This window comes from Solanum dulcamara, chromosome 7 (genome assembly GCF_947179165.1).
Source record: "Solanum dulcamara chromosome 7, daSolDulc1.2, whole genome shotgun sequence".
NCBI lineage: Eukaryota > Viridiplantae > Streptophyta > Magnoliopsida > Solanales > Solanaceae > Solanum > Solanum dulcamara.
Genome location: NC_077243.1, coordinates 9,330,689 through 9,354,804, shown reverse-complemented (window position 1 = coordinate 9,354,804; position 24,116 = coordinate 9,330,689). Strand labels below are relative to the sequence as shown.

The following is a 24,116-nucleotide window of genomic DNA, read 5'->3' as shown; positions in this document are numbered from 1 at the left end:
TGCAACCGCGATGCTTTGCAGCTTAGGCTTGCGCGGTCCCGACCCAATGCCTCACGATCACGAAGCACCAAGTACCAAGAAAAAATAAAGGATCTGTACTGTCCAAAATGTAGTTTTCCTGCCCAAAAATCACTCGAGCCCCTTGGGTCCCAGCCCGAATCATCCCCATAATTCCTGAAATGGTAGTTAAATGTATGGGAAGTCTCAAATCATGGACTGGGATGCAAATATTCATAACAAGGGGTTAAGATGTTACACGAGGATCTTGGTATAAAAGCTTGGTACTTTTATTGCTGTTTTCACATTGATGAGTGAATCCAAGTTCATGAGGTGCAGGTCAGTTTTGAGCTCTTAAAATTGGTGCTTTTTTAACTCTAGTTGAGTGTGTTAGTAGGAGGCCTGATGCAGTTAACTTGTTAGAGAGTACCAAGAGCAAAGTGTCTTTGATTAATTAAAGCATTGAAGGTGCTTAATTGAAGATTCTTCTTTACTATTTCTCAAAAAAAAAAAAAGATTCTTCTTTACTACAGTTGTAGCTAACTAGCCATTTGATCTTGGGAGCTCATATATTGTAAAACCTGTGTCTACATCTTCTCACTTCCATTCTTTAAATGGTTTTTTCTTTGTGCCATTCTCAACAATTCTGTGCAATAACTGTATAGTTTCTCGAATAGTCATGGTTTTCTGAGGATAAAGCTCGAAAGATCTTGCAATTCTGTTTTTTTCTCTAAAGCTAGTTTGTTCAAGCAGGGGATACTTTCAACTGAAAATGGTCAGAGGGCTTTGCTATCCTTTGATTCTTATCAGAGATCCCTTATTGAGGTAGCTGAAAATCTACTGTTAACTGTTATAATTCTTGCTGTTTGTTAAACCATGTATCTGATTGATTCTAACCTAAACATCTGCAGAAATTTGATGGAACACTTAATTAACAAAAAATTTAAGTCAGCAGCCTTTTCTCTTGGAATGCATCTTGGATTTAATTTTATGCCTTTTATTTTGCTAGACATTCAATAATGTTAGTTTTATAATTGTGTCAAAAAAGGTTCAAACAGTTTGATAATACTAATTTAAACAATTATCTGTTTTTTTTTGAATTACTCATTTGTTTCCCAATATTGGCAGTTAAGCTGCACTTTGTGTGTTTGTAGGTTCATTCCAAAGGTGTCAATGTCAACCTGGTTCAGAAACTCCTGGCTGATCTAGAAAGGAAGCTTAACGGTAGGATTCAGTTTAGTCATTAAGTTTATTTTATGTTTGCCATCTTATATGCCTCGTGCTTTCTTTTGTTTGTACTGAATGTTACTGTATAACTGTTGAATAAAGAGAGGAAAACGTTTTCTCATGCTCGTCTAGAAGTTCGAAATTGCTTTTGTTGTTACTTCTTCTAGGTCATTTTTTTTTTTTGATCAGGTAAAAGATTTCATTGCCAAGTTTGCCCTTATTATTTTTTTCATTTCAGAAAATTAATAACAAGGTCAACTTGGCTGTATACCAGAGGTATACCAAAAAAAGGAGAAACGTACAAAATATGGTTTTTTCCAATAGACACCCAATCCTCTATACAAACAGGAACTACATGAGTGCACGAAAAGAAAAAATAATAAGGGATTGGATACTACTCCTCAAATGAGCAAAGCTTATCTCCACACCCCTTCAAAAAATGTCCTATTTCTCTCCTTCCAAATGACCCACTTCTTCTCCTAGCTCTATTCTTCCAGTTGAACATCAACTCTTTCACTGATCTTGTCATTGCCCAAGAAATGCCAGACCATCTAAAGATATCCTCCCATAACCTTGTGGCTAATTTGCAATGTAACAAAATATGGTCCACATCCTTACCCGCCTCCTTACATAGAAAACACCAGCTCATGCATACAACCTTTCACCCCTCTAGTAGCTAACCGTACAAAGAAGCAGAGTCCGGAGCCGAAAGGTTAACATTTTTTTGCAAAAATTTCAAAAGGGTGATTAATTTCAAGATGAACCAAAAGGGCAAAAATGCATCCTGCCATGCGACTTTCCCTTTATCAGTTGATGGACGCTAGTCAACTGTTAAGGGTAAGTCGCATGGCAGGATGTGACTTACCTTTAAGTCGTGCCCCCTCACTCCCCACGCCATTTCCTACCCCCAGCGCCCCCCCCCCCAAAAAAAAAACCCAAAACCTTTTTTATAAATTAGGTTTTACATTTTTTTTATATATTTGGATAATTATGTTTTAGCTTATATGAAGTTTGTTTCTTTTAGATTAATTAGATGGGTTCAGTTATTTATATATGTTTTCACTTCTAATAATTTTTTTAATTATGTTTATAATAATTTGGTAATTTGGTTATAGTAATTTATTTATTATATTTATAATAAGTTATTTATATATTTATAATAAACTAATTATTATAAATAATTTATTATATTTAATTTTTTTTTAGAAAACTCTGTAAATGATGAATCAAATCAACACTGCAAAAGTTACAAAATTTCAAAGTTGTGCAGTGTTGCCCCATGCGACATGTAAATCGCTTTGAGGCATGTGCCTTCCTCTAGGCACTGAATTATTTGCGGTGTGTTAAATTCAATACTGCAAAGTTTTTAAAAATAATTATAACACTAATAAAATTAAATAATTTTAATTAATCAAATATAATTATTAAAAGAATAATTAGGTATTTTTCTATTTTAAATTATTACGTAATAATTTAATTTAATTATCAAATACATAATTTATAAGTGAAAACATGTATAAATAACCGAGCCCATTTAATTTATCTAAAAGAAACAAACTTCATATAAGCTAAAATATAATTATACAAATTTATAAAAAAATGTAAAACCTAATTTATAAAAAAGGTTTTCGATTGGGGGTGGGCAACGGGGTGGGGATGGTATAGGGGGTGGGGGTGGGAAGATGTGTAGGGCCTACGACTTAAAGGTAAGTCGCAGGCTGTCATGCGACTTGTAAGTCACATCACCTTTAACAGTTGACTAACGTCCCTCAACTGACAAAGGACAAGTAGCATGGTAAGATGCGTTTTTTCCTTTTTGGTTTCATCTTAAAATTAATCATCCTTTTGGAAATTTAGCAAAAAAAGTCACCCTTTTATCTCCGGACTCCAAAGAAGCACACCGTCCTCTTTTGCTCTGGAATTGATAGTTATTCCAGCATTGTCATCCTCGAGTTTAGTCTCCACTGACACTCGTTTTTATATTCATCACTTACATTTTTTTAAAAGAAAGTTTCTTTCCCAAAAGATGATGGACATAAGTTTAGTACTGTTGGGATTATGAAACAGGTATATCAACAAATGCGGTGAAGTTTTTTAGCTTTTTTCTGGGTATCGTATATACTTCTATAGTTCTATGGATGCAAAATCTGTTATTTTAATGTCTTTCCTCAATTTGTTGTGTATTAACCTATTCTTTCGAATGAAATTCCTTGCCGTAAGCTCTTGAATCTACGAGTTACAAGAGTTATTTCGCGTAATGCTTTTAGTATTCAACAATAGGGAGGACAATTGATTCAACAGCCAGTAATGAAAATACAAGACAAGTTCCATCAATTACTTCCCTCTTAATGATGATGATACATTGAGATAATAGGAAAGACGTCTCAATAGAATGGAATATACAAAGAGTTCTTCATCCTTTAAAACAATTGTTTTCCTTGCGTTTTACGTGCAATAGGTTCTTATGCAAAATTATCAGCGCTTCCTTTATAGTCGATGTCCCGCTTGTCTTTGGAATAACATTTAAGTTTTCTCTAAATGAGTATTTCATACATTCCAAGTGCACTAGATCTTTCCAGCAAGGTTGTTCTAATTATTTTTTAGGTGATAATAGGTTTCATGGCTAAAAATAGGGTTTTTTCGGCACATATGTCACACTATCCTTTAGATGACATTGTGGTTTCATGTAAAACAAAGTATCTTCTCTGAGTATTTGGTCCTGTATCCTCTCTTCAATTATGAGGTTATACCATGTGGACTGGCTACTAGATTTTTTTTTTGGTCAGATAAATATTTCAGGCCATGTTGGCCATACAAGAGGTATAACCAAGAAGGAGAAGATTTGGCTATTATAGTTAATTGGTCAGAAGCAACCGCTGTCACCTCAAAGTTATCACCATTCACCAGTTCCTTGCTGTCTCATCCAGCATTTACTTTCTTTCCCCTGTGTTTCATTCAAATACTATACTTGAAAAATAAAAAATATGTGCCATTGCAAAGACAAAATCTTGAGGGATCCAGAAACGTAGGTTTTGCCCCTATATTGCATTGTTTCCTACCCGGGGTTACTCTGAGGAACCTCAGGACCTTGCCTCTCATGACTTCACGACTGAAGGAGGGAAAATTGAGTTAGCAGGCTTAGTGTTTCAATCTAGTGCATTTTGAAGCATAGGCCCTCCAATAGTCCAATAGGAAATATGGGGTACCCTTGGCTTTAAAGAGAAGCTAGATGCTTGCGGAAAATGGTGCTAACAATGAGTCTCTGCTAGTGGAAGTTTCTTTGGATAACTGTAAGAGTTGTTCTACCAGGACTAATCTAAATGTCTGAAGACATAGATGTTCTATATGTTCAGTATTACACTGACAGGTGTTCTGTTGATTTTGTGCTCAACTAAAGCATTAACTAGATGATATTTTGTTACTTAAATTAACAAAAGGCTACATCAGTTGCCATCTTTTCATTTATCTCCTTGCTTAATATCCTTGCAGCTGAGGCACTTTCCCTAAAGAATTCTGCTATATGGAAGACTGATGGAAAAACATTTGAGACATGGATTTGTCCTCTTGTTTGTGCTCTGATTGGATATTGTGATGATAAGATCCTGAGGTAATTTCTTCCCAGAACTTCTATCCCTTATTAGGACTATCGACTTCTTCCTTTTGTTTAATCTGTAGTAGTAAAGCCCATGGTCCTTTCAGATTGTGTCAAGATATTGTGTTGGTGAAATCTGAAGTTGCAGAACTCTTGTTCCCCCATGTGATGGTCAATTTATCGAGTAGAAAAGACGTGGATGTTGATCTTTGTCAGCTAATCTCCTCACAGGTTAGTGTTACATTTTGTTAGTTTTTCCATCTTTATTATCCTTGGGTTCCACTTATCTCAACAACTTTCACCATCTTGTGATGTAGCATGAGCATATAAACAAAAGCAAATGCATTACTTCTTTTCAGTCAAACATAGAGAAACTTTTGCAATGATATACCTTTAGGTATATGTTGCTCAATGGTTATTCTATTCATTTTGGTTCCTAAGCCATCTAACTTCTTGACTGATTAGCATGAATAGGTCCTATGTTATCGTGTACAGTCTCTCTTATTAAAGTAATTAGCAGGTCAGACTGGGTTTAATTTGTCATGAAACTTACCAGAGTATGCGAACCTCCTTGTTCAATATGTATGCATAGGATTCTTGCGATGGTCCTCTTCTTACTTTGTTCTTGCAAAGTCTCCTTTTCTATTATTTTCCTACATTATCCTAGATTGGTTAAAGAATCAAAAATATCTGTATATGACCTTGTTTTACACTTCTATTGATATAACCCAATCTATTTGATTAAATGAGTTTGAGAGAGGGTGGTGGAGATGAGAGTGAGGAGAGGCATGAGTATTTTTGTGAACCAGTTCAAATTTATGTCGGGACGCTCAACTACAAAATCCATTTATCTTTTAAGGAGACTGGTGAACAGTACATGGAGAGGAAGAAGGACATACACATGGTGTTCATTGACCTAGAAAAGACTTATGAAAAAGTCTATAAGGAGTTTCTATGGAGATGCTCTGATGCTAAAGGTGTACCTACGACACACATTTGAGAGATCAAGGATATGTAGGACGGAGCCAAGGTCTGAGTAGGGGCAATGAGGAGGCTCAGAGCACTTCCCAGTTGTGATGGGGTTGTACTAGGGGTCAACTCTTAGCCTGCTTTATTTGCCTTGGTGATGGAAAAAATTGACGCAACATATTCAATTAGAGGTGCCATGCTGTTTGTTATTTACAGATGAATAGTTTTGATTGACAAGACCCGAGGTAGAGTTAACACTAAGTTGGAGGTTTGGAGGCAAACCTTGGAGTCTAAAGAGTTCAGGTTGAGTAGAACCAAGACAAACTACTTGAAATGCAAGTTTAATGATGTAACGCTTTAGGCTTCGTGTAAGTGAGGCTTGATAATGGAAATGGAGAGATTGATGATGGTGTCACACATTGTACAAGTGCAGGGTGGATGAAATAGAGACTCTCATCTATAGTCCCGTGTGTTAAGAATGTGCCACCAAAACTTAAGGCAAGTTCTACGGAGCGGTGGTTAGACCGGTTGTATTGTATGGAGTGGAGTGGAGTGTTGGTTAGTCAAGAACTCTCACATTCAGAAAATGTAAGTTGTGGAGATAATGATGCTGAGATAAATGTGTAGGTATACTTAAACTATTTACCTGCCTGCCCCCTTGTTCTATTTATTGAATCGTTGCTTCTTCATGCTTGATACCATCGGAGTATATATATATACACACACTCTGATGGTATCTATATACTCTGATAGTATCTGTATACTTTGATGGTATCAAACATTAATTAAGTAACATTTTCACTGAAACGTGTCTGTTATATATATAATCTAATGGTATCAAGAAGTAACCGAGTAGTGTTCTCTTTGATACCATCACGATGGTATCAAGCAGTAAACACAAATTAACAGTTAATAACATGGAGGGTATTAAAGTAAGGAGGTAGCTGCTTGTAAATAATTTTCCTTTTTGGGTGCAAGTGTTTTTTCCCTTAAAATAATGGGAGATGACTCAAAACACTTCCTGGTTGTGATGAGGTTGTACTATGGGTCAACCCTTAGCTCGTTCCTATTTGCCTTAGTGATGGACGAATTGACACGACATAGTCAAGATGAGGTGATGTGGTGCATGTTATTTGCAGATGAGATAGTATTGATTAACTATACATGCGTTGGAGTTAACAGTAGGCTGAAGGTTTTGAGACAGGACCTAGAGGTCTAAAGGTTTCAAGTTAAGCAGGACTAAAATAGAGTACCTAGAGTGCAAGTTCAATGATGTAACACATGAGGCGGATGTGGAAGTTAAGATTGAGGCACCTAAGAGAGGAAGTTTCAAGTATCTTAGATCAATAATTCTAGGAGACTGGGAGATTGATGATGCTATCGCTTACCGTATTAGAGCGGGACTGATGAAACAGAGGCTCGCCTCTGGGATACTTTGTGATAAAAATGTGTTGCTAAGGCTTAAAGGTAGGTTCTAAAATTGGTGGTTAGGCTAGCATTGTTGTATGGGGTAGTATATTGGCCAGTCAAGAACGCCTACATTCAGAAAATGAAGACAATGGAGATGAGGATGCTCAGATGGATGTGTGAGAATACTAGAAGAGATATGATTAAGAACAAATTTACGAAGTTTTACAAGGGGCAAGTTAGGAGTGGCATCAGTGGCGGATGAGATGAGGGTAGCCTGGTTGAGATGATTTGGGCATGTGAAGAGGAGGTGCATGGATGCCTTAGTAAGGAGGTGTAAGAGGTTGGTTGTCACAGGAGATCAAGGAGGTAGTGGTAGGCCGATAAAGAACTGGGGAAGTGATTAGACTAGACATGACACAACTTCAACTTACTGAGAAGAGGTCGAGGATTAGAGTAGAAGTCTAGTAAGTAGCCGAGCGTTGTTGCACTTTATGTGGGGGCTATTTAGTAGTCGCTTATTCTTTATTGTGTATTACTACCTGTTGCATTTTGCTTTGTATGTTGCTATTTTGTTGTCATATTATTCTTACAATCCGGTTTTTAAAGCTTTGCTTTTGAGCCGTGGGTTTATTCGTAACAACCTCTCTACAATATACCCCACAAGGGTGGAGTAGGGGTAGCGTCAACCCTCCCCAAACTCCAAACTCTACTTGTGGAAATCTACACTGGTTATGTTTTTGTTAAACATTGTAATAAGTACCTTTTTTGGTGAACCAATCTGTAGCTGTATGGACAAAACATTTTGAAACATGCGTGTGGATATCTGTTCCAGTAGTTATATTATTTCATCTTCTTATTGAGAATAAAATTATCAATATTCTTTCCTTTTGTATGTAGGTGCAAGCGAACATTCTTACTGAGGAAAATAAGTTGACCAAATCAATTCAAGTTATCTTAGATGTCCTTAATGAGCTTCGATTGTGTCACGTGATGGAAAGAGGCACATCCTCTAATTCCTCTATGCGAGAAAATTCAAAGGTTTACATGATATGCAAATTCACTAATACTTCTTCGTAGAAAGATACCTAATACACTAATTTGCCAAATTTGTTGTTTAGTTTTCTCTGTTGATTTTCTTAATAAAGGAAATTAAACTCACTCAATTGAGATGATATCAGTAATATCTGCTAATATTTTCAGCAATATGGAAGGCCTTCTAGCTATGGATCAAAGACGCGCACCACGCCTCTGAAGGCAAAGCATCAGACAATTACTTCATCTGTAGTATCACTGTCCACATTATCATGGGAAAAGGTAAATTAATCTGGCATGTATTCTTCTTTAGAAACAACTCCTTCATCCTGGACATAAAACGTAGTTGTTGACTCTGCGGTGTATTTGATTATCATTTATAGTGTTTCTGATCTCTATTATGTTGTAGTGCAGTTGAATACCGTCATAAACTAGTATTTCCTGTTCTTTATTGTTTGGCTGCTCACAGACCAAGTAAGCGTTTAGACATAAGAAATGTGATAGTATTTGAAAGAGGTTAAAAAAGAGTATTTGGAAGTTAAAGTTATGTTTGGACATGCATTTAACTTGAAAAAAGTGGAAGTTTTGTGAGTGGAAAAAAATTTCACTTGAAAATTGGCCTTTTCAAACTTGAAATTCATCTTCGAATTCCTTTCCAATTCCTTTCCAGAAAATCACTCCAATGTGTAACCAGATGTTGGTTTGAACTTTTTTCTGTTGAAAAATAGGAAAAAAATTCATGTCCAAACGGGATGCAATTTTATTTGTTTTCTTTTTTTAAATGTTCTCGTTTAGTGGTGAGACCATGCGGTTTCTGATTAACGTTCAACAGTTTTTTATTAGGTAATAAAATCTTATTAATGAAGGGCATAAATACCCATATACAAGGCATATACTGAAAAGTAGAGAAACCTCAAAAAAAATAGTTGACTCTCTATGAAAGACACCCAATCTTCTATGCTTAAATGGATTTCGTGGGTGCAGCAAAAAACAACAAACAAGAAGAGGCGGCTACTCCTTAAATTTACAAAGTTTTTCTCTATTCCATCGAACTCTCCTATTTCTCTCTCTATAAATGGTTCACATAAGTGCAAGTGGAGCAACATTCCATGCCCTGAATCTTCTTTTCCATCTTCTGAAAGTCCAGCTAAACATCCCAGCATTAACTGTGCTTGACATCACCTATTGAATGTCAAACCATCCCAATACTTCGCACCACATTTGAGCTGCAATCTGACAATGTAAAAGGAGGTGATCCACATCTTCTCCCGAGCTTTTTCACATGAAACACCAAATAACACATGTAGTTTTTCTCTTAGCTAGCCAGGTAAAGAAACGCACCTTTTTGGGTACCCTTGGAGTTCATACCGAGAAAAGGAAAGGCTATCTCCCTTCTACTCAGTAGCTTCTCATAATAAGACTTAGCTAGGAAAATAACATTATTCCCCTCCCCCCACCTTCAAAAATAATGGCTAAACTGTGAAATATTTTGTTTGTGGAGCAACTCCGTCAAACTGTAGAACTATGCGATTTCCCAGTCATGCAAATTCCTCCTAAATCTCAAATCCCAATGCACTTCTCCACCTTGTAGCCTCCGTATGTGATGGACTGACATCTTCTTTTTGGCGTGAAAATTTGTACATGTTAGGAAAAGTGATACTCAAAATGTTATGTTCAACTGTTAAATCTTCAGTTCTTTTATATCTGCTGCTTTTATGCTTGTGTGACTAGTTAATCTTAAGTTTTGTGGTCTGTCGTTAGGCCTTATATTACTCCTTTCCCATCATTATACCCGGTCAACTTTCACATTCTAATTTAGGAACTTAAGCAGTTAAGCTTAGTTTTTAACTAGCTTTTGTGCCAATTTTATGAAAGCCAGGATCACCTGGATTGTCTAGTTTAAAGGGTTTGGTGCTAGTTATTGATAAGGTTAATGATTATCATTGAATGGGCATCAGGAAGATGCCAAATTTCAAAAGGTGTGACCAGAAGGGCAACAAAATCATTTCAGCACTAATAGAAGTAGCCTAAGCTAAAGCTATGGAGCTAACAAAATCCCAAAACATGTCAACACTATTGATGGGTGAAAAACAATTCCAACTTAACAGATTTAACTAAACATTTAGTCTTTAGAGAGTGGGTAGGAGTTGAAATTCCATCAAAGCATCTGTGCTATCTTTCATTCCAGATAACCCAAAAAATGATTGCTGGGATCGTCCTCCAGACTTTCTTGATGGCTTTGTCAACTCTCCAAGAGATCCAGCTGATGTAGGACTCCTTGATCAACCCAGACATACTCCAGGAAAGGTCATATAGAGAGAAGAAAAAGTTCCAAATATCAATTGTGATGGGGCAGTGCAAGAATTGGTGGCTAACACTCTCAAGAACTCATGATCGGAGCCCATTGGAAACCTGGAGATACTTACACTGAACTATTTCACCTGGAAGATTCTGGAGACATGGGATAGTCACAGTATCTTTTAAAAGGTTTTTAAGTCTTTTGTGCAACTCGGAGGAATTAACCCTTTGAATTGATAAGGGGTCAGGAATTTCCAAGTCCATAGGCAATTCCTACCATTATGTTTATTACATTTATACCTCCATTTTAAATAGTTTTTTTTTTGATAATTGAGAAATTCTCATGAGCCAGTTGAGGCATAGTTCATAACTTGGTAGATGATGACCCCTTACCATTAAACCTAAATGCGCGGCACCTCAAACTCAATATAGTTGGGACTGCTATACGAATCTTCTTATGTCAATTTTTCTTCATTTAGGCCTTAATCATTCCAAGATGGATTAGAGATTTCAAAATCTTACACTTATTGGCACTAGCATACAAATTTATACAAATCTAAAGAGACTCGTGACCAACTTCGACCTAAAATAAGCTTATCTATAGTGTCTAAAGATTAACCCTAAATCTTACACTTATTGGCACTAAACATTATATAATTTCAGTCAGAGGATATGTTAAACATATTCACATTTCTAAGTGTTGTAAGCTAGATTTTTTGAGAATTCCAAATTTGATTTCTTCTCTCTTGATCTCTAGTGTTCTGGAAGTTAGATTGAATTACTGAGAGAATATGTTTATGACCCAAGTTCTCTACTTAAGATTACTGACTCATGCCTTCTCCGTTTCCTGATGTTTTTCTAGGTTTATTGGATTCCTGTGGATTATCTCGCTGTTGCAAGGTCTGCAATTGTGAGTGCCAAACTTTTTTTTTTAGGCTCTTCCATTTCCCTTTTCTCTTTGATGTTCTAACCTTTAATCTCTCTCTGTCTTTTCAATGCCATTGCATTCAATGACAGACTTCTGGTGCTTACTTTACTGCTGTTCTTTACGTGGAACACTGGTGTGAAGAGAATTTCAATTCCCTGACATTGGGCACCCCAGATTTCTCTCATGTTGAGATTGTGAGTTACAACATGCATTTTATTGTTTATATGAAGTTATCATTTGTTAGGGTTTCCGTTGTGTTAGCACTCCCCAGATTTCTCTCATGTTGAGATTGTGAGTTACAACTAATACTTTCTCTGATGTTGCAGCTGCCGCAACACATTGAAATACTTTTATCTGCAGTGACACAAATAAATGAACCAGACAGCCTCTATGGAATCATCCAATCCCACAAGGTCAGTTCACGTAAACGCCAATCTCTGCTGTTTATTACATTTTTATTATCTACTCAGACCTCTCATTTTGTAATCGTCTCTTGCCTTCTATGGTTAATCTTAGCCATGGCTCCTGAATTTATTACTTCTGTGCTAGCCTCTTGTGGTAAATAATAACCAAAAAGGAAAGGAGGGAGAAAAAAGGTATGAGGTAGACTTGGGAAAAACAGTAGTAAATAAAACTGTGAAAGAATACTAATGTGTGGTGAGTGGTGGATTATTGCTTCCTAAATTACATTATGGAAATCGGTGTTCTTAAAAGCCATTGCTTTAAGCGATGAAGTCTTGTGAAATGAAGGGTCATAGCTTCATGAATGAAGCCATGCGCTTCAGGGAGGTTTTTGTTTCAAACAATGACGCACAGAGTGTGACGGACAGTTCTTGAGTCAACTTTGAGAAGTTGGATCATTATTGACATTTTTGTATATTAGATGCTGAAATTAGTTTGTTAATTGCTATTTGATTATTGTATTTCCAAATTCTTATTTTATATCTTATTTTTGAGAAGGTAACAGTAAATTCTAATGTTTTAAAATTTCGTAAATTGTGCACTTTGTTTCAACGAAGTGTGCACTTCACCCAGTGTTATCAAAGGTGCGCTTAAGCCCTAAAGCGAGGTTCAAAATGTGTAAAGCGCTTCGCCTCGCTTAGTATGCGCTTCAGTGTTTCCGTAAAGCGAGGTTCAAAACGTGTTAAGCGCTTTGCCTCGCTTAGTGTGCGCTTCAGTGTCATCATCAACAAGGTTCCACGACATACTTTTCCTTGCCAATGAACCTCTTCTGAAGAGACAACACTAAACAATTGATATTTCACTTTATCATAATTATTTTTCAATTTCTTTGTTCATCTATTTGTCATTCATGCTTATAAATTATTAGTCTTGGACCTTTTTTCATTAAAGCCCACGCTTTATTTGTGCTTTTCGCTCAAAGCCCCAATGGACCTTCATCACTCTCTTTTCGTGTCAAACCCCCTGAACTTTCTTGCTTTTTTGCACTGTTTTCGTGATACTTGGCTTTCTTTTACATCAAGATTACATTATTTCCTTTCATAAACCCTTTGAACTTCCTTCAGCAATCTGAGAAGATACTACGTTTTTACTAGGAATTCTACATTTGCACATTCAAGTGTTCTTGGACTGAATCGTGATATTCTTCTAACTGATCCTCTATAAGATTGAAGTATATACGGATTTTTCTTTCAACAGTTAAAAATGAAAATAGTTTTCCCAAAGCTTTTTAATCTTTTCTAAGTACACCTCTGCTTGAAGTGGCAATAATATAGTGTTTTGGTCTTTTGTGTGTTAGTTTTGATTATGAATAAAAAGATATATCCAGCCATCTATTCTATCTAATTTAGTATTTCACATCGAGAAAAAAATGTTTTTTTCACATTCCCATTTACCTTGTACATTAATCAGTTGTAAGAAACGTATTGAGGGTGTGACAGAACATAAAAACAGGAATGAAGGGAAAGTAGACCAAATTCCTCAAAGCATCTCATAGCTAAATGGCTTACTACGAAAAAAGAAGTTTATCTGAATTTATTTCCTAAATAATGATAATAATTAATTTAAGAATAAAGTTCATCAAAGTTAGGACTTCACAGTGATTTGTAATATTTCTTGAACATTAAAAATGTCCTAACCTTAATATCAAGTTTATACTTGCCGTTTGCCAGAATTGACAGATCAGATTAAAGTTTAGAAAGCTAGTTTATTTGATAACAATAATGGAATTATTTACGTTGATATCGGATAAATTTTTTACGTAAGAAGCGTAGAAGTGTTCCAATACAGATCTTGAAAAATCTGAATGAGCTAACGTGCTTTTAGGTTTATGTATGAGATTTACATTGTTTTAATGTAGTTTCTTGGAAATCTAAACAAGAAATTGACTTTTGTTGTACAAAGAAGACAACAAAATTAATTTATTGATATGTTTCATTTAAGTTCACGGTTAAAACTTTTATTGATTTGAATTCTTCAAAGTTATAATCCAAGGAAATTGAGAGATCGACGAGGACGTCACACATTGTATTAGATGAACGGCGGCTCGCATCCGGTGTCCTATGTGATAAGAATGTGTCATTGAAACTTAAGGGTGAGTTCTATAGAGTGGTTGTTAGACTGATTATATTATACGGGGTGGAGTGTTAGCCAATCAAGAACTTGCACGTTCAGAAGATGGAGGTAGTAGAGATGAGAAAGATGCTTAGATGGATGTTTGGGGATACTAGGAGAGAATTATGCTTAGATTGAATGGAGGTTCACATCCGTGGTGGAGTGCTTAGATGGATTATGAACTAGTATATACGGGGCATGGTGGGAGTAGCCTCCGTGGAGGAGAAGATGGAAAAAATAAAGCTGTGATGGTTCGGTCATATGAAAAGGAGGAGCACAGATGCCTAGTGGGGAGGTACGAGAGGTTGGCACTGATAGGTTTGAGGAGAGGTAGAGGCGGACTGAACAAGAATTGGAGAGAGGTGGTTATACAGAACATGACACATCCTTAGCTCACTGAGTACATGATTTTAGATAAGAGAGCATGTAGGTCGACAATTAAGGTAGATGGTTCGTAGGTAGTCGAGCGTTTTCTTTCCTCCCAGTGGTAGAGCAGGGTACTAGTCTGGAGCACCTATCGGTCCCTTATTATTATTGTTATTATTATTGTTATTGTTATTGTTATTGTTAGATTTTCTCTAGACGTGGCCCGAGGGTCTATTAGAAACAACCTCTCTGCCCCATAAAGATAATGGTAAGGTCTTGTGTAATGTAACTTTTGATAAGCAAACTTATTGAGCTAATGTAATTATATTTTATAAAAGTAGACTATATAACATTCAACTTATGTGATTATTATTAATTTTATAAAAGTAGATTATATAGCATTCAACTTATGTTACCTCGGTAACAATTCAAATATCATTCCTTAAGGTTTTTAGATGAAATGTACATATTTGTAAACTATATAAAAAGTATTATTATATCACAATATTTTTAATTTAATATTGTCAAAGAATGAGCAATTTGCTTGCACATAATATTGTCATGTATAATGATACATATACAGAACTGAGTGAATTGTTAGAGAAATACAATTTTTTTTTGATAAGGTAAATAATTTTATTCACAATTGGAGAAAACCCCATCTACAAGTCGTATACCAAAAAGTTGAGAACCTGCTCAACGAAAGAGACCCAATCTTCTATACAAATGAGAACCTATGAGTTCACCAAAAAGAAGCTAGAAACCAAAGTCTATTATACAAAAGCTATTCTACCCCTTCAAATGCTCTCCTATTTCGCTCCTTCCAAATAATCCACATAATTGCTAAAATGCAATATCTCATACCCTTGTATTTCTATTTCCCCTCTTGAAAGCCCATCTATGCAGCGCCTCCTTCACCGTGTCCTAATGAACTTCCCTCTCGTGTGATGACCTTCAAATTTGTCGGATTGTCATCTCTCTTTGGCATGATATTCTATATATGTTAGGAAAAATCTCCCTCAACTCGTTCTCCCTATACCACATGCCCCCCCAAAAATAATTCTGCTTTCATCCCCAACCTTGAAAGAAAGATGTCCATTTAAGTCTTCCCACCCTTTCATAATACTCCTCCAAAATTCACATCCAAAGGGTGCTATGATGTTTCTAGTCATCCATCCTTTCTCCATGCTACCATATTTTTCCACTACCACCCTCCTCCATGGCGTATTCTCCTCCACCCCAAATCCATATCCGCTTCCCAAACAAAGTTTGTTATGACCTTAAGATCTTTCACCCCGAGTCCTCGCCACTCCTTCGGAGAAGTGATGACTCTCCATTTCACTAAGTGAAACTTTCTCCTCCCTTCCGTTGTATCCCATTAAAAAGATTTCTAAATTCTTTTCAACCTTTCAATAACTTGCCAGACTCTTTTTTCTTATAAATGAGCTGACAGCACGAGTGATCCATATAGCTGGTCTCAACTAATTTTAGTTTGACACACTGTTGATTGTTCTAAAAAATAGAAGATGTACTCTCTTTCCTGGAATATCACGTATATCTGTAACTGTTTTAAATTATCATAATTATATTGTGGTTATTAGCATAGAAATCTTAAAAAGCCTAAAAGTCTATGCGATTATTCTTTTCATTAATGAATATTAATAGAAGGTGAATAAAGTAAAAACTCTATGATAAGAAAACTTTGCCACATGCTTTCTCTCAAAATGGCTGGAGTAGGGCTGGGATCTCGAAAGCTTTCCCCAAATATAGAGCTCCATACATGCAGCAGTCTGATGGGTAATATGCAGAAAAAGAAACTCCAGAGATCTTGAAGACAAAAGGGATTCTACACTGTTTTATGTTAAAAAGTATTCTTTTACTTTTTTTTGGAACAGCATGGCTGTTTCAAATGATATCGGAGCCATGTTTTACTACTTCAACTCATTGCACACCCTGTGAAGAACTACAGTTAGGTTGATACTTTTGGATATAACTACAAATACTCTCTTGATGCTGTTTCACTCAATAAAATTACCTTATCAAAAAAAAAAAATGAAACAGTCTTTCCCTGTGCTATGTTGCTCAGACTCTTCAAAAGTGTCAGTGGGTGCATGTTGGATTCTCCAAAAGTAGTGTATTTTCGGAGAATCCGACACGGGTGCGGCATCGGAAGTGAAGAGTCCGTGCAACTTAGTCCCTGTGCTTTGGATATTTCCAACTTGTTCTTATATACTGTCTTCTTTTGTTGAACATTTTGGTCGGAGTAATATTTTTTTTAAAATCATTTTCTGTTACTACCATGTACAGCGCTCATGCCCATCAAGTTGGCACTCAATTAACAGTAGGACATTAATATAAGATGAAGAGTAATAATAATGATTTTCTTTTTTTATGCAAAATGTTCACAACCTAAACACTAGTTTAGGCCTTACTTTGGGAAGTCTGTCATATTTCTCTACTCTTTTTCTTATGCCATTACCCAAAGAATTGTTGAATTTTTAAATTTACCATTTGTGACCAACTCTTTCTCCGTTGCTTTCAATTCTGGTCTTTGCAGTTGACCTCTCAAATTATCACATTTGAACATGAAGGAAATTGGAGTAAGGCTCTTGAGTACTATGATTTACAAATTAGATCTGATCCGGTGGCTCAAGGAAGCAGTTATTCTCCTGAAAATTTTCTTCATTCATCTGGTTCTGTAGTAGACCAGATGATCGAAAAGAAACCATATAAGGGCCTTATTAGATCCTTGCAGCAAATTGGTTGCACTCATCTTTTGGATGTGTACTGCCAAGGATTGACCTCTCAAAAGGGAAGGTTTCAACATGATCCAGAGTTTACTGAGCTACAGGTTTGCTTCTTATCTTTTCTTTTTCTGCTAACCAATAAGGAAAGTAGACACAATTTTTGGAATAGAGGGGCATTACAGGTAAATGACACGAAGGTGTAAAGTAGGGGTGGCAATTGGGCAAGTTGGGTCAAATTTGGGCGGGTCATAATGGGTCAAGACCCAACCCAACCCAAATTTGCTTGGGTCAAAATGGGTCAAGTAATGAGTTATAGAACGGGTCATGACTCAACACAACCCAACCCAATTTTTACTAAGTTTAATTGTTTTATTTTTTCTTTTAAATTTTTTTATTACCTAAGAAAATTATTTTTTTCTTTATTATGGCTATGTATAACATATCAAATTAAAAAAAAAGTTTTTTAAAAATATTTTGACAAAATTTTTCATGATTCAATTTGGGTTACATATTAACCAAATTTTTAGTGGGTTGAAATAGGTCGGGTTGAAATGGGTTGAGCTAATAAATGGGATGAGTTGGGTTTGATTTTGCTACCCCTAGTGTAAAGCAATAATATTATCTATAATCTTTTGTGATGCCTTGATCAATGTTCCTCGTAAAGATTTGGCTGAATAATGTGTATTGAAGGTTTTGTTTTTTCATACTAACTACTAGTTTCTGAACACGTGCGTTGCACGTGTGTCCCATATAAATTTGTATAAACTCGTTAGCACGATAAGATTTTATGAAAACATACATGTAATGAGTAATAGAATGCGACAATTACAAACAAATTTTAATAAGAGTGACAACAAGCACTTAAGATTGATTGGAGAGAACTTTATTATTTTAATAGGTACATCAACATTATTGGTAGTTTATATTTGATTTAACCTTTTTTATAATGTTATTTCTAATGAGTGTGTTTAATATATGAAATATGGTGCTAATATAATTAAAAATCTAATTTAATTGCTTATTACAAGAATATATATTTTTGGCATTTTAATTTTTTAAATATACAAAAGAATTTGAAAGGGTTGAGCAAATCCGTGTTATGTACGGATAATTACCATTATATAAAAATAAACTTACAAGATATAACAATTACTTTCTCATTCATGATTTTTTTTAAAAATACATTAGTGCTCTCTTTACATAAAGTAGAAATAACATACCAAAGTACAAAGAGAATATTTGAATGATAAAATTAAAACATTATACGCCAGAATAGTAAAATACTTCTAAAAATTCATCGATCATGAGACATAAAAATTATGTGCTTTGAAAATAAATTAATGTTTTATTTAACTTCTTACACTCTTACAAGAAGAGAATACAATGAGTAAATTGTCACGACTATATTCGTACCCTTCACCAGATATACATACTCTATACGTGAGATAGAACAAAAAATAGCATCATATGAGTTGTGTAATAGTCCTAAATAAGTATAATATCTTTAGACAGATCAAAAGTGTAATCAAACAAAGAAATATGAAAATTTCATATAGAAAAAGTTAGTGAACAATTTCTATATAAAGGCTAAAATCATTAGAATGTGCCCACAAAACTTATTGAACAATTTAAAGTCATTAATCTGGATCGTAAAAATTCTCTGTGAACACATAAAGATGGAGAGGAAGAGGTTTGAAGGGAAAGAAATCCTTTACAGCCTTTTTATAGCTTGATTAACCCATTTATTAGTAGGGATAATCTTTTATTAATTATTCATGACAACTTTTAGACTTCTATAGTCATGTTATAAGGAATAGATTAGCTATCATTAATTTTATCAATGTTATAATTTATGAAGAGCTACTTTATTTATTTACTTGATGGTTGATATGTTAATTAAGGAGTAGAAAAGTCATCAAAGTAATGACCGTTAAGTTTCATCACAACTCATGCCTAGAGGATATTATCACGTAACATTATATATTCAATAATATAAGAAGCTAATCTAGTAATTACATTAATGTCAAATGCCTAAAATAAATGCATATTATGAACGTGGAGATATATGGATTAACTTTAACATTTCAACTCCCAGGAAAAGTTAATCTAGTAGTTACAATCAAGAATAGCAAATATGCCAAAAATTAATACATATTATGAATGTGCAGTATGGATTAACATTTAGTAAAATATGATGATTATTAGTTAGTATAATAGTATAATAATTTGATTACTATTTAATAATTAATTAATTAGATGTTTTATAAATTTTTTTTATCTAGTATAGGGGTAAAATAATAATCTAACTTTGAAAATTGGAGCTTCCCACTTTTAGTAATATATGATGATGATGAAGTTCCCTTTTTTGGACAAGGACTTTAATTGTATCTTCTATAAAACTCTACTTATTCCATGAAGAAGAATGGATAGAAGCTTGGAAATAGTGCCCCATTGGTGTACAATAGTGTGCTAGCAATAACCAATTTTATTGTTTTAATAATATAAGAATGCTGTCTCCCGTCTGTCTGGTGGCTTATAAGCTTAGGTAATAGTGCCCCATTGGTGTGCATAACCGTGATACTAGTGACCAAACTTAAAAAGTTTCTTTAAAATATCAGCTTGTTGCCTGTATACAGTCTACTTATTCAGTGCCATACATGAGATGGCTCAAATACTCAAGCTGAAAAAGAGTTTTCCATGACCAAGCTGATAGAATCTTTCGTCATTCCTTCCCTGTCTGCAGCTGCATGCTGTACTCTGTGGACAGAAACATGTCTACTCCACTGCTTCTACCGACTTTCTTTACCTGCTTCATGTTATAGATTGGTTCCTCATAAAGTGTTGCTTCTTTTATTTGTAGTATGAAGCTGCTTGGCGTTCTGGAAATTGGGATTTCTCACTACTTTATGGTGAATCTAATGTCCTCTCAATTCAGCATGGAGGTGACCATTTCAATGAAAATCTCCACAGGTATGATCAGGTGTTTCATTTAATGAAGTTCTAAATTGGTATTTGCCATGTCATCAACTTTGAGCAAGAAAATACATAATGGAAAAAGGAACTATTACTAAGTTGCTGGGATTTTATTTGGACAATTTTCTGGGTACTCCTGAAGCTAGTTGATGCATGGAGTCTGCTTTATTCATTTGATTGTGGTGCAGGGAGCGTACATCTGGATTACACCCTGTACCTTGTATACAAAAGGGCGATATTGAAACTAACTGTACCATTCAAATGAAAAAGCAGCAAAGAAAATAAATAGTGTATGTGAGAATAGAAATAGGTATATATAATCCTAGTTAGAATAGGAATAGGAATAGGAATGGTAGTAGGAATAGAAATAGTAAATAGTATCCTACTTAGTAAATGATTGTATTGTAGTGTCTATAAATAGGGTCTTTGTGTAATAATATAGAGACACAATTCAATAATATTTTTTTTCAATATTTCTCACATGGTATCAGAGCTTCTACGATCTTGGTTGAAAATAAAAAAAAGCTTCCGCTGCCGACGAACGGCTATGACCCATATATGCTGCCCGTCTGGCCATTGGTTATGTTAACAAAAGTAGGACCAATGATATATACATGAACCCCATATTCAGGAAAAGAAAACTCAGTCAGACAAGTCACTGTGCGTCAATTTTCGGTGACTTTCTAGGTTGTTTGTGTCAACCCCATATCCATCAGTGTTTGTGTAGCACCATGCCATCTTTACGGTGACTACTTTCTTATATCTAATTTGTGTAGTACAGTGTCATTTTTCTGGTGAGTACTTTTTCATATTTAATTTGTGTAGCACCTTGTCATATTTGCGGTGACTGCTTTCTTTTATCTGATTTGTGTAGCATTGTGTCATCTTTTCGGTACGTCTGCTTCCGATTTTGTTATTCCGAATCACCTCCTATCACTTCATCCGGATGATACGAATAGGGGACCACGTGCGGAGACTACTTTTTTATATTCGATTTGCGTAGCACTATGCATCTCTTTGGACTACTTCTCATATTTAATTTGCGTAGTACCATGACTTTTTTCGAACTACTTTCTCATACCTGAGTTGAATAGAACCGTGTCTTTTCGGTGGCTCCTCAAATTTGATTTGCATAGTTCCATGCATCTTTCCAGTGACTCCTCAAATTTGATTTGCGTAGGGTCGTGTCATCATTCCGACCTTACTCATATAATTCTTTTTTCAGTAGGGTAATGCTGTCAGTCCAACCATATTCATATGTCTCTTTCTCAATAGGGTTGTGCCATCATTCCGAACCTACCCATATAATTTTATTTCTCAGATTATGGCCACTTTCAACCATCAAATCTAATAATCCGGCGCATGAGCATGTTCCGGCCAGTTTTATGATTACTTTTGCCAAAAAAAAGATATACTCAGATATTAGGGCTGGATTAGAGTGATGTTTTCTCTCCCGTGCCTAAAATAACATATGTTCCTTTCTCTATCTATGGTTGTTGTGATTGGCCTTTTAATCAGTTGAACATTAAGAATATTTTTCTCCATGATGATCTCAAGGAAGAAGTCTATATGGAGCAACCACCTAATTTTGTTGCTTAGGGGGAGTCTGGTAGCCTTGTACGTCGATTTTGTAAGTCACTCTATAGTCATCTGAAACAGTCTTCTCAAGCTTGGTTTAGGAAGTTCAACAATGCAATTTAGGAATTTACCACTTTGTGTTTTATGGACACTATGCATCAAATCCAGTATTTCATGAGAAGACCAAGCACATTGAGATTGACTGACAATTATACATTAAATCCAGTATTTCATGAGAAGACTAAGTACATTGAAATTAATTGTCAATTTTGTGAAGTCGAGTGATCAACTTGCAGATATCTCACCAAGCTCCTTATTGGTCCTTGTATTAATTGCATTTGTAACAAGCGACGTACATATGACTTTTATGCACTTGCTTGAGGAGGAGTATCAGAATAGGAATAGGTATATACAATCCTAATTAGAATAGGAATAGTAGAAGGAATAGAAATAGTAAATAGTATCCTACTTGGTAAAGAATTATATTGTTGTGTCTACAAATAGGGTATCTATGTAATAATGTAGAGATACAATTCAATAATATATTTCTCCTATATTTCTCACAGTTTAAAATGCCTCTGGTTCAACTTAACCAAAAAAAAAAAAACGATCCTGGTTCAGTCCCTGCCAAAATGGTACAGACATTCAGGACCTAACTGAATTACTGAAGTGGATTCAGTCCCTTCTCTCATACATGGAATGAATTGCTAAGTTTTTAGCTTCTCCCTTCTCTCATACATAGAATGATTTGCTAAGTTTCTTTACTTGTGTTAACTTTTTTCTATTTAAATTTCTTGAAATTCTCTCTCTTTTTTTACTTCTATCTTTTTTTATATAGGAAACTTACCTAAATATAGTTACGAAATGCTCGTGTAGTGGTTTATAATTATTTTTATGTCCTTGAAAAGGAGTTGGCAGTTTTATTTAAAACAAGTGAAGCTTAAAAATCCAAATCTCTGAAAATATTGGGAATTAAAGAGAACTTTCTGAATAGATTAAATCAAGGATTTATCACTGATGGGTTGGGAAAGTTCTTAATGGATGCTTAATTTTTCGGAATAGGGCTTTCTTCATCAAATTTACTGTTATACTTAAACCTATTAAGTTCTTTGTAGAACCTATCCTGAGAAAATGTTTATATGGTTTTCTTTGAATGTCTAGCCACTTAAATGTTATTTACACAGAATCACTTATATATGGAAAGTAACTTTCCCTTTGTTACATCGCAAAACTTTACTCAAATCTTAAACTAATGGAAGTTTCTATAATCTTAAGACCTAATGGAATATGTCCATAATTGGATGAACTCTCTGGAGATGTGTACTTTGCTAGTTCTCCTTAAAGCATCTGAGCTATGTTAATATCGATTTGTGTCTGCCACACAGATAGTAACTTGTAATGACATCATAGCTCTCATCTCTCCAAAAAAAAAGTTAAAAAAGGGGTGATCCATCAACTACACAGACTACTGATATATCTGTCAAGTTTTAGATGGTACATATTTTGATACATTATTTCTTTGGCATGCTACTTATTAGATTTCTGCTGCATTTTATTACGCAAGTTAATACTCATACTACATGTAAATAGTGCTCTCTGCGTGTTGACTTTTTCCTCACTTCATTATGTCTGCTGTAATTCAGCTGTTTGAGAGCATTGAATGAGGGAGGCTTCAATGAATTTCAGATAAAATTAAAAGATTCCAAGCAGGTAAAAGAAGTCCAATGCATAGTTATTTCTTCATAGTTGTGCGTTTGGACATTTATACCTTTTAGCTGCTTTTCAATCTCTTCAGGAGCTTTTGCTGTCTATCTCTCATGCAAGTGAGGAGAGCACCAAATACATTTATCAAGCTATAGTTAAGCTTCAGGTATCCTGATCTCTCGGGCTGGCAATTTGTGGTTTACATTTGCATGCATTACATTATGCATAAGGTTCCCTCGTAGGAATCAACTTATCCATGAAAAGAATAATTAAATATATTAGTACCAATCCTTTACAAGTTGTACCATTTTATGCAGATACTTTATCACCTCGGGATGGCATGGGATTCACGTTGGAATTCATCTTGCAGAATGCTGGATTCATTGAAGATGCCGAAGGTCTCATCTAAACCTGTGCTTCTATCAAGAGCTCAGGTATTGTATAGTTTTTGTTTCTCTATGATAAACAACAAAATAACTATGCCTCAATCCCAAGCAAGTTGGGCTGACGAATGAATTCTCACTAATATGCTACTATATTTAAGCTCATCTTACTATCTTGACCCATAGTATGCAAAATAGTAACAATAGTAACAATAGTAATAAAGAAATGGACTTTGGATCTAACTCAATCCAAAAGTTAGCTCAAAAGATGAGGATTGATGATTGCCCAAGATCATATATAGAGACTAATTTTCCTCATTCCCACTGAAGTGAGACTC

At 35.1% G+C, this 24,116-nt stretch overlaps 1 protein-coding gene across 4 annotated transcripts in view; it reads left to right on the top strand.

The window, feature by feature from the left end:
• LOC129895169 (serine/threonine-protein kinase ATM) overlaps positions 1-24,116 on the top strand; it is a 73,225-nt gene that overhangs the window by 31,457 nt on the left and 17,652 nt on the right. For all 4 annotated transcript variants that reach the window (XM_055970840.1, XM_055970839.1, XM_055970841.1 and 1 more), the window contains 14 exons: positions 751-822; positions 1,152-1,221; positions 4,714-4,831; positions 4,924-5,047; positions 8,093-8,233; positions 8,396-8,509; positions 11,388-11,435; positions 11,543-11,647; positions 11,780-11,866; positions 16,951-17,244; positions 20,001-20,110; positions 23,335-23,401; positions 23,487-23,561; positions 23,713-23,829. In XM_055970840.1, the coding sequence (XP_055826815.1) occupies positions 751-822; positions 1,152-1,221; positions 4,714-4,831; positions 4,924-5,047; positions 8,093-8,233; positions 8,396-8,509; positions 11,388-11,435; positions 11,543-11,647; positions 11,780-11,866; positions 16,951-17,244; positions 20,001-20,110; positions 23,335-23,401; positions 23,487-23,561; positions 23,713-23,829 (1,542 nt within the window). The remainder of the gene's footprint in view (positions 1-750; positions 823-1,151; positions 1,222-4,713; positions 4,832-4,923; positions 5,048-8,092; positions 8,234-8,395; positions 8,510-11,387; positions 11,436-11,542; positions 11,648-11,779; positions 11,867-16,950; positions 17,245-20,000; positions 20,111-23,334; positions 23,402-23,486; positions 23,562-23,712; positions 23,830-24,116) is intronic.